Source organism: Hoplias malabaricus, chromosome 7, assembly GCF_029633855.1.
Source record: "Hoplias malabaricus isolate fHopMal1 chromosome 7, fHopMal1.hap1, whole genome shotgun sequence".
NCBI classification, from domain to species: domain Eukaryota; kingdom Metazoa; phylum Chordata; class Actinopteri; order Characiformes; family Erythrinidae; genus Hoplias; species Hoplias malabaricus.
Window position 1 is genome coordinate 47,445,668 of NC_089806.1, and position 12,221 is coordinate 47,457,888.

A 12,221-nucleotide genomic window follows, 5' to 3' on the forward strand; every position below is an offset into this window, starting at 1 on the left:
GACCTCAAGGATCTAAGACTTTTTCTATAGACTTTTTCTCTCGTATATTGTTCACAAACTTGTGCAGATCCGTGTTAGTGAGCACAGATTACCCACAGATGTGAGGTGGATGGACTATCAGCAAAGAACTGCTCACTAACAGAGATTTATCTGAGAGGAAAAAAGCCTTTTGCGCACATAGAAAAAGTCTTAGATCTTAGAGGTCAACTCATGAATAAAGGGAGTAAAAACAAATGTAATGTGTCTATATTTTCAGTGGTTTGAGGTTCCAGTTTTTGTAGTTCACACGCCGGGCCAGCAGGGGGCGGTAATTAACCCCAGCTCCGCTCTGGGCTGAGACTGAACAGAAGTTTGCCGCCTAGTGGAGAAACATTGGAGCAGAACTGAAGAGAAACAAGGCGGGATTCGGTGTCTCTCCAGTGTCTCTCCAGTGTCTCTGTGTGTTGCTAACAATAAAAAAACCGTCACTCACAATTATTTAATCAAAATAGAATGAAATCATAATGAATTATTTTACACTGTTAAAATGTTCACGGGTTCCTACAGGTTTCGGTAAAACGCGGGAGTATTGTGGATTTAACATAGCGCTACGGCGGTAAATGTGAATAAAATAAAAATCCAACGACGCTTCGTGGTGTGTTGAAGTGACGTCAGTACGCGACGACCGTTGTAGTTCTCGATTGTGTAGTCCACAATTTAAAACCCTGACGTAAAACGCAATGGGGATTGATTCAGAAATTCGGTCGTTTTAAACCCTCTCCAAGGCGCACTGCAGGCGGCGCTCTGGACACAGCCAGTCACTGCAGAAGAAGCGGGAGCAGCGCGGGGATGGGAGCGCGTGCAGGGCGCCTGCTGCGGCGCTTTAATGTGGAGAGTCGCGCGCACAGAGAGATTAACAAAAACAAACCGGAACCCGCGCCGAGGCACGAGACCCACAAAACAGGTAAACAACAAATAAAACAACAGTAAACAACCCTGGTCTCAGTAAAAGTCCTGCTCTTCGTTTCCTGCTGTCCCCAGTCCACCTTAAATCCTGCAGCAGTCACACTTTAAGGTGGAACGGGACAATTCTAGAGGAACAGGATCCAAACAGCGTTTCAGTTTTTTTCTCGAGTCGAATCTGTATCGAGGAGAGGACATTTCCACAGGACAGTTTTCAACTCTGGACTTACATCCCTATACCTCACTGTCCTCTCACTGTCCTCTCTGCGTCCTCTCACTGTCCTCTCTGCGTCCTCTCACTGTCCTCCAACAGTCCTCTCACTGTCCTCTCACTGTCCTCCAACAGTCCTCTCACTGTCCTCTCAGCGTCCTCTCAGCGTCCTCTCACTGTCCTCCAACAGTCCTCTCACTGTCCTCTCACTGTCCTCTCACTGTCCTCTCTGCGTCCTCTCACTGTCCTCCAACAGTCCTCTCACTGTCCTCTCACTGTCCTCTCACTGTCCTCTCTGCGTCCTCTCACTGTCCTCCAACAGTCCTCTCACTGTCCTCTCACTGTCCTCTCTGCGTCCTCTCACTGTCCTCCAACAGTCCTCTCACTGTCCTCTCACTGTCCTCTCAGCGTCCTCTCTGCGTCCTCTCACAGTCCTCTCACTGTCCTCTCACTGTCCTCTCACTGTCCTCTCTGCGTCCTCTCTGCGTCCTCTCACTGTCCTCTCACTGTCCTCTCACTGTCCTCTCAGCGTCCTCTCACTGTCCTCTCACTGTCCTCTCACTGTCCTCCAACAGTCCTCTCACTGTCCTCTCTGCGTCCTCTCACTGTCCTCTCACTGTCCTCTCAGCGTCCTCTCACTGTCCTCTCTGCGTCCTCTCTGCGTCCTCTCTGCGTCCTCTCAGCGTCCTCTCACTGTCCTCTCACTGTCCTCTCTGCGTCCTCTCACTGTCCTTTCTGCGTCCTCTCACTGTCCTTTCTGAGTCCTCTCACTGTCCTCCAACAGTCCTCTCTGCGTCCTCTCACTGTCCTCTCACTGTCCTCTCTGCGTCCTCTCACTGTCCTCTCTGCGTCCTCTCACTGTCCTCCAACAGTGCACTCGCTGTCCTCTCTGCGTCCTCTCACTGTCCTCTCTGCGTCCTCTCACTGTCCTCCAGCAGTGCACTCGCTGTCTTCTGTGTCCTCTCACTGTCCTCCAACAGTGCACTCTGCGTCCTCTCACTGTCCTCCAACAGTGCACTCTGCGTCCTCTCACTGTCCTCCAACAGTGCACTCGCTGTCCTCTCTGCGTCCTCTCACTGTCCACCAGCAGTGCACTCGCTGTCTTCTGTGTCCTCTCACTGTCCTCCAACAGTGCACTCTGCGTCCACTCACTGTCCTCTCTGCGTCCTCTCACTGTCCTCCAACAGTGCACTCTGCGTCCTCTCACTGTCCTCCAACAGTGCACTCGCTGTCCTTTCTGCATCCTCTCACTGTCCTCCAGCAGTGCACTCGCTGTCCTCTCTGCATCCTCTCACTGTCCTCCAGCAGTGCACTCGCTGTCCTCTCTGCATCCTCTCACTGTCCTCCAGCAGTGCACTCGCTGTCCTCTCTGCATCCTCTCACTGTCCTCCAACAGTGCACTCTGCGTCCACTCACTGTCCTCTCTGCGTCCTCTCACTGTCCACTCTGCGTCCTCTCACTGTCCTCCAGCAGTGCACTCGCTGTCTTCTGTGTCCTCTCACTGTCCTCCAACAGTGCACTCTGTGTCCACTCACTGTCCTCCAGCAGTGCACTCTGCGTCCTCTCACTGTCTTCTGTGTCCTCTCACTGTCCTCCAACAGTGCACTCTGCGTCCACCCACTGTCCTCCAACAGTGCACTCTGCGTCCTCTCACTGTCCTCCAACAGTGCACTCGCTGTCCTCTCTGCATCCTCTCACTGTCCTCTCTGCGTCCTCTCACTGTCCTCCAGCAGTGCACTCTGCGTCCTCTCACTGTCCTCCAACAGTGCACTCTGCGTCCACTCACTGTCCTCTCTGCGTCCTCTCACTGTCCTCCAACAGTGCACTCTGTCCTCTCACTGTCCTCCAGCAGTGCACTCGCTGTCTTCTGTGTCCTCTCACGGTCCACTCTGCGTCCTCTCACTGTCCACCAACACTGCACTCATTGTCCTATCTGCATCGTCAAACTGTCCTCCAGCAGCACCCTCGCTGTCCTCTCTGCGTCCACTCATTGTCCTCCTGCAGCACCCTTGCTGTCCTCTCTGCGTCCTCTCACTGTCCTCTCTGCGTCCACTCACTGTCCTCTCTGCATCCTGTGGTGGAAAAATCATGACAGAAAATAAGACAGCTCTTTGAGTCTCTGAGTCGGCATCAAGTGAGACAGCATTTATTAATTAAAGTGAGAGAGGGACGTACGCGCAACGCTGTTTTTCACCTCTCTGCTGACCATTTTTGATCAGCGTCTTTTTATACATGAAAAACCCTTTGAAGTTCACCATCTGTTCTCTCTTTTACATTTCAGTCATCTTTCGCTGTGTCCTGTTCCCAAAACTCAGAGTTTCCCACCATTTGTTTCCCCCTATCTCCTGTATTTCTAACACCTTTCCAGACGTGGTCTGTGCCTCCCCCTCTACCTCCTTGGTCTGGAGACAAAGGGAGGTGTCGATATGTTATTTGAAACACACACACAAGTCTGCAGCCTCACACAGAATTAGGAATAAAACAATTTCAGTTTACACAAACATGTGTGGCCATTGCTGATTAAATATCTCTATTGATTATGAATCATTTATATAAACAAATTTCCATCACAGTCCACTCACTGCACTCACTGTCCCTTTTGCGTCCAATCACTGTCCTCTCTGCGTCCTCTCACTGCACTCATTGTCCTCTGTGTCCTCTCTGCATCCACTCACTGTCCTCCAACAGTGCACTCACTGTCCTCTCTTCGTCCTCCAACAGTCCACTGTCTGACAGGACACAGCCACAGATCACACTACTGTCTATAACTGTAGACCAGAGCGAACAGTTGATTAATGTGTGTGTGTGTGTGTGTAGGTCCTGTGGTCAGTGAGGAGGTCCACCTGAGAGACGACCCTCTGCTGGTTCGATTGAAGCAGATTTACGTTGACTCCAAGGATCCAGTCAAACAGGTACCGGAGTCGGCCAAAACACATGAAATAACACATGATGTGTGTCTGTGTTTACAAATCTGAAAGAGGAATAAAAACTTAACAGATAAGTAGTAAATAAGAAGTAGAGGCGGGCGGTGCAGGAGTTCACGTTTACTGTGTTGTGTTTGCAGGCTGCTGTGGCAGAGCTCCGGAAGGTGGAACGGCGGCCGGTGAGGTGCAGTTTTCCGGGTGGAGGTTTGGGAATGGGGGAAATCTCAGAGGTTCCTGTGGGAAAACTCTCAATCCTGGAGGCACTGACAGCTCTGAACGATCACAAACGATCTCCTCGGACGTGGACGTCGCAGAAAATCGCTCAGGAATTTTTGCTGAATCCCCAAGACGCTGCGGCGCTCACACAGTTCTTCATTCCATTTGATGTGAAGATCCTTGCCCCGGGATCAGGCGAGAAGAAACGGATAAAGAGTCCCTGATGTTCACCGTCACGGCAGACACACCCCAACCCCCCAGTGAAAGTGTGTTATCTGAAAAGGAGTGTTTCTTCTTCTTAAAGAATTATATAATCATTTTACATGTTTATAGTAGAATAAAGCGGTTAAATGTAACTGTTTAATATTTAAAGTGTAAAAAATAAATAAAATTAATACAGAAGTGGTAGAAATATACTGGGGTGGGTATGCAGAGCAACAGATGGACTACAGTCTGTAAGTGTAGAATTAGAAAGTGACCATGTGGTCGGTGGAGCTGAGAGAGGGGACAGTGAGTGTAGAAACGAGGAGATGGTTATAATATTCTGAAATGACTGCACCCGGAGGAAGCCCACGCAGACACAGAGAGAACACACCACACTCCTCACAGACAGTCACCCGGAGGAAACCCACACAGACACAGGGAGAACACACCACACTCCTCACAGACAGTCACCCGGAGGAAACACACGCAGACACAGGGAGAACACACCACACTCCTCACAGACAGTCACCCGGAGGAAACCCACGCAGACACAGGGAGAACACACCACACTCCTCACAGACAGTCACCCGGAGGAAACCCACACAGACACAGGGAGAACACACCACACTCCTCACAGACAGTCACCCGGAGGAAACCCACGCAGACACAGGGAGAACACACCACACTCCTCACAGACAGTCACCCGGAGGAAACCTACGCAGACACAGGGAGAACACACCACACTCCTCACAGACAGTCACCCGGAGGAAACCCACGCAGACACAGGGAGAACACACCACACTCCTCACAGACAGTCACCCGGAGGAAACACACGCAGACACAGGGAGAACACACCACACTCCTCACAGACAGTCACCCGGAGGAAACCCACGCAGACACAGGGAGAACACACCACACTCCTCACAGACAGTCACCCGGAGGAAACCCACACAGACACAGGGAGAACACACCACACTCCTCACAGACAGTCACCCGGAGGAAACCCACACAGACACAGGGAGAACACACCACACTCCTCACAGACAGTCACCCGGAGGAAACCCACACAGACACAGGGAGAACACACCACACTCCTCACAGACAGTCACCCGGAGGAAACCCACACAGACACAGGGAGAACACACCACACTCCTCACAGACAGTCACCCGGAGGAAACCCACACAGACACAGGGAGAACACACCACACTCCTCACAGACAGTCACCCGAGGAAACCCACGCAGACACAGGGAGAACACACCACACTCCTCACAGACAGTCCCCCGGAGGAAACACACGCAGACACAGGGAGAACACACCACACTCCTCACAGATAGTCACCCGGAGGAAACCCACGCAGACAAGGGGAGAACACACCACACTCCTCACAGACAGTCACCCGGAGGAAACCTACGCAGACACGGGGAGAACACACCACACTCCTTACAGACAGTCACCCGGAGGAAACCCACACAGACACAGAGAGAACACACCACACTCCTCACAGACAGTCACCCGGAGGAAACCCACGCAGACACAGGGAGAACACACCACACTCCTCACAGACAGTCACCCGGAGGAAACCCACACAGACACGGGCAGAACACACCACACTCCTCACAGACAGTCACCCGAGGAAACCCAAACAGACACGGGGAGAACACACCACACTCCTCACAGACAGTCACCCGAGGAAACCCACGCAGACACAGGGAGAACACACCACACTCCTCACAGACAGTCCCCCGGAGGAAACACACGCAGACACAGGGAGAACACACCACACTCCTCACAGATAGTCACCCGGAGGAAACCCACGCAGACAAGGGGAGAACACACCACACTCCTCACAGACAGTCACCCGGAGGAAACCTACGCAGACACGGGGAGAACACACCACACTCCTTACAGACAGTCACCCGGAGGAAACCCACACAGACACAGGGAGAACACACCACACTCCTCACAGACAGTCACCCGGAGGAAACCCACGCAGACACAGGGAGAACACACCACACTCCTCACAGACAGTCACCCGGAGGAAACCCACACAGACATGGGCAGAACACACCACACTCCTCACAGACAGTCACCCGAGGAAACCCACACAGACACGGGGAGAACACAGGTGGTAGGTGAACCTCCCTAGAGATTTTGTCAATGCGAGACAACAGTGTGTGAGTGTTTATCGTCCTTTGAATGGCTAGTGCCCCCTCCAGGGTGTGTTCCTGCCTTGCGCCCAGTGATTTCGGGTTGGCTCCAGACCCACCTCCGCCCTGAACTGGATAAGGGTTACAGACAATGAATGAAGTAAAGTGCCTCTGTGTACCTTGGAAATGCAAATAAATCATTTAAGTATTATTAATATTATCATGCAACAATAAATTAAAGGTGTAAATAAAACATTGAATATACCTTATTTAAGTGGAGATATTAAATCGTTCTCATTCTAAGACAATAAATATTTGAACATTACTTATTAATATATTCAAATCACACACATAATTTGAAAATATTAATAAAAACGATCTGGTTTTAAGAATTCGTGTCGGTGGCGACCCTCTGTGGAGGAGAAGCTGAACACGGTCAGAGTTATGAACGCGAGCTGTTTAGTCCTTTCGGCTTTCCGTACGGACTGCACTTTCCTGAAGGGTGACGTGGTGCTGTTTTGGGGCACGTTCCAATCCGCTCTGCTTCCTAACCCTAAGCAGGGCACTGCCCTCGCGTTCCCTTTTGGACTACAGTCAGAACTAGAACGCTGCAGACATTTAGAACCACGGAGGTAACTCTAGAACTTCATATCTAGAACATTAAAGTTGGAGTTAGAGTTACAACTTTATTATTGCTACAATACTAGATCTGGAGATAGGGCACTAGCGAGATGTTATTGGAGCACGTTCTGTAGGTGACCGTCAGTGTAAAGAGTCGAGTTTGGGCTTAAATCAGAATCAGAACTAGCTCCAGAACCCACCACAGACCTCTCTCAGCCCCGGAACCGGTTCGGACCCGCCGCAGAGGGCCATGGCGGATTGGGAGGAGATCCGGAGACTCGCGGCGGATTTTCAGAGAGCGCAGTTCAGCGCCTCGGCGCCGCGGTGAGAACAAAACTCACAACATTCAGGGTTAATGACGAGTTCCTTTACTCTGCCACAGCACTGACAAACTCTGAATGTGTGAAGTACCCCGACTTCTGGCTTTAGCCGCGTCCGTTCCACCTTAAACTCTGTAGTAACAGCTGTGTTATTTAAGGTGGACCCGAGCAGTTTTAGCCGGAATACTAATACAAAAGTCTGTTTAATAAAATATACAACTTATTTGAAGGTGATATATAATTTTAATTACTAAGGTGTTTGGAAAGAGATCTGCTTGGAGATGTTTATTTTTAGTGGTTTGATATTTAAAAGTTTAAACAAAAAAATTAAAGGCTGATTCATTCACTCATTCATTGTCTGTGACCCTTATCCAGTTCAGGGCAGTGGTGGGTCCGGAGTCTACCCGGAATCACTGGGTGCAAGGCAGGAACACACCCTGGAGAGGGCGCCAGTCCTTCATTGGGCGACACACACTCACACACACACCTCCGGACACTTTTGAGTCACCAATCCACCTACCAACGTGTGTTTTTGGAGCATGGGAGGAAACCGGAGCACCCGGAGGAAACCCACGCAGACACAGGGAGAACACACCGCACTCCTCACAGACAGTCACCCGGAGGTAACCCACGCAGACACAGGGAGAACACACCGCACTCCTCACAGACAGTCACCCGGAGGAAACCCACACAGACACAGGGAGATCACACCACACTCCTCACAGACAGTCACCCGGAGGAAACCCACGCAGACACAGGGAGAACACACCACACTCCTCACAGACAGACACCCGGAGGAAACCCACGCAGACACAGGGAGAACACACCGCACTCCTCACAGACAGTCACCCGGAGGAAACCCACGCAGACACAGAGAGAACACACCACACTCCTCACAGACAGTCACCCGGAGGAAACCCACGCAGACACAGAGAGAACACACCACACTCCTCACAGACAGTCACCCGGAGGAAACCCACGCAGACACAGGGAGAACACACCACACTCCTCACAGACAGTCACCCGGAGGAAACCCACGCAGACACAGGGAGAACACACCACACTCCTCACAGACAGTCACCCGGAGGAAACCCACGCAGACACAGGGAGAACACACCACACTCCTCACAGACAGTCACCCGGAGGAAACCCACGCAGACACAGGGAGAACACACCACACTCCTCACAGACAGTCACCCGGAGGAAACACACGCAGACACAGGGAGAACACACCACACTCCTCACAGACAGTCACCCGGAGGAAACCCACGCAGACACAGGGAGAACACACCACACTCCTCACAGACAGTCACCCGGAGGAAACCCACACAGACACAGGGAGAACACACCACACTCCTCACAGACAGTCACCCGGAGGAAACCCACGCAGACACAGGGAGAACACACCACACTCCTCACAGACAGTCACCCGGAGGAAACCTACGCAGACACAGGGAGAACACACCACACTCCTCACAGACAGTCACCCGGAGGAAACCCACGCAGACACAGGGAGAACACACCACACTCCTCACAGACAGTCACCCGGAGGAAACACACGCAGACACAGGGAGAACACACCACACTCCTCACAGACAGTCACCCGGAGGAAACCCACGCAGACACAGGGAGAACACACCACACTCCTCACAGACAGTCACCCGGAGGAAACCCACACAGACACAGGGAGAACACACCACACTCCTCACAGACAGTCACCCGGAGGAAACCCACACAGACACAGGGAGAACACACCACACTCCTCACAGACAGTCACCCGGAGGAAACCCACACAGACACAGGGAGAACACACCACACTCCTCACAGACAGTCACCCGGAGGAAACCCACACAGACACAGGGAGAACACACCACACTCCTCACAGACAGTCACCCGGAGGAAACCCACACAGACACAGGGAGAACACACCACACTCCTCACAGACAGTCACCCGAGGAAACCCACGCAGACACAGGGAGAACACACCACACTCCTCACAGACAGTCCCCCGGAGGAAACACACGCAGACACAGGGAGAACACACCACACTCCTCACAGATAGTCACCCGGAGGAAACCCACGCAGACAAGGGGAGAACACACCACACTCCTCACAGACAGTCACCCGGAGGAAACCTACGCAGACACGGGGAGAACACACCACACTCCTTACAGACAGTCACCCGGAGGAAACCCACACAGACACAGAGAGAACACACCACACTCCTCACAGACAGTCACCCGGAGGAAACCCACGCAGACACAGGGAGAACACACCACACTCCTCACAGACAGTCACCCGGAGGAAACCCACACAGACACGGGCAGAACACACCACACTCCTCACAGACAGTCACCCGAGGAAACCCAAACAGACACGGGGAGAACACACCACACTCCTCACAGACAGTCACCCGAGGAAACCCACGCAGACACAGGGAGAACACACCACACTCCTCACAGACAGTCCCCCGGAGGAAACACACGCAGACACAGGGAGAACACACCACACTCCTCACAGATAGTCACCCGGAGGAAACCCACGCAGACAAGGGGAGAACACACCACACTCCTCACAGACAGTCACCCGGAGGAAACCTACGCAGACACGGGGAGAACACACCACACTCCTTACAGACAGTCACCCGGAGGAAACCCACACAGACACAGGGAGAACACACCACACTCCTCACAGACAGTCACCCGGAGGAAACCCACGCAGACACAGGGAGAACACACCACACTCCTCACAGACAGTCACCCGGAGGAAACCCACGCAGACACAGGGAGAACACACCACACTCCTCACAGACAGTCACCCGGAGGAAACACACGCAGACACAGGGAGAACACACCACACTCCTCACAGACAGTCACCCGGAGGAAACCCACACAGACACAGGGAGAACACACCACACTCCTCACAGACAGTCACCCGGAGGAAACCCACGCAGACACAGGGAGAACACACCACACTCCTCACAGACAGTCACCCGGAGGAAACCTACGCAGACACAGGGAGAACACACCACACTCCTCACAGACAGTCACCCGGAGGAAACCCACGCAGACACAGGGAGAACACACCACACTCCTCACAGACAGTCACCCGGAGGAAACACACGCAGACACAGGGAGAACACACCACACTCCTCACAGACAGTCACCCGGAGGAAACCCACGCAGACACAGGGAGAACACACCACACTCCTCACAGACAGTCACCCGGAGGAAACCCACACAGACACAGGGAGAACACACCACACTCCTCACAGACAGTCACCCGGAGGAAACCCACACAGACACAGGGAGAACACACCACACTCCTCACAGACAGTCACCCGGAGGAAACCCACACAGACACAGGGAGAACACACCACACTCCTCACAGACAGTCACCCGGAGGAAACCCACACAGACACAGGGAGAACACACCACACTCCTCACAGACAGTCACCCGGAGGAAACCCACACAGACACAGGGAGAACACACCACACTCCTCACAGACAGTCACCCGAGGAAACCCACGCAGACACAGGGAGAACACACCACACTCCTCACAGACAGTCCCCCGGAGGAAACACACGCAGACACAGGGAGAACACACCACACTCCTCACAGATAGTCACCCGGAGGAAACCCACGCAGACAAGGGGAGAACACACCACACTCCTCACAGACAGTCACCCGGAGGAAACCTACGCAGACACGGGGAGAACACACCACACTCCTTACAGACAGTCACCCGGAGGAAACCCACACAGACACAGAGAGAACACACCACACTCCTCACAGACAGTCACCCGGAGGAAACCCACGCAGACACAGGGAGAACACACCACACTCCTCACAGACAGTCACCCGGAGGAAACCCACACAGACACGGGCAGAACACACCACACTCCTCACAGACAGTCACCCGAGGAAACCCAAACAGACACGGGGAGAACACACCACACTCCTCACAGACAGTCACCCGAGGAAACCCACGCAGACACAGGGAGAACACACCACACTCCTCACAGACAGTCCCCCGGAGGAAACACACGCAGACACAGGGAGAACACACCACACTCCTCACAGATAGTCACCCGGAGGAAACCCACGCAGACAAGGGGAGAACACACCACACTCCTCACAGACAGTCACCCGGAGGAAACCTACGCAGACACGGGGAGAACACACCACACTCCTTACAGACAGTCACCCGGAGGAAACCCACACAGACACAGGGAGAACACACCACACTCCTCACAGACAGTCACCCGGAGGAAACCCACGCAGACACAGGGAGAACACACCACACTCCTCACAGACAGTCACCCGGAGGAAACCCACACAGACATGGGCAGAACACACCACACTCCTCACAGACAGTCACCCGAGGAAACCCACACAGACACGGGGAGAACACAGGTGGTAGGTGAACCTCCCTAGAGATTTTGTCAATGCGAGACAACAGTGTGTGAGTGTTTATCGTCCTTTGAATGGCTAGTGCCCCCTCCAGGGTGTGTTCCTGCCTTGCGCCCAGTGATTTCGGGTTGGCTCCAGACCCACCTCCGCCCTGAACTGGATAAGGGTTACAGACAATGAATGAAGTAAAGTGCCTCTGTGTACCTTGGAAATGCAAATAA

The 12,221-nt window shown here is 53.0% G+C and overlaps 1 protein-coding gene across 1 annotated transcript; it reads left to right on the forward strand.

The window, feature by feature from the left end:
* Nucleotides 1-65: 65 nt before the first annotated feature.
* On the forward strand, nt 66-5,006 carry ndufaf4 (NADH:ubiquinone oxidoreductase complex assembly factor 4). The gene is made up of 3 exons (XM_066677214.1): nt 66-943; nt 3,971-4,065; nt 4,218-5,006. The coding sequence occupies exons 1-3, from the start codon at nt 829-831 to the stop codon at nt 4,515-4,517; spliced, it is 510 nt and encodes a 169-aa protein (XP_066533311.1). The 5' UTR covers nt 66-828; the 3' UTR covers nt 4,518-5,006.
* Nucleotides 5,007-12,221: the final 7,215 nt, after the last annotated feature.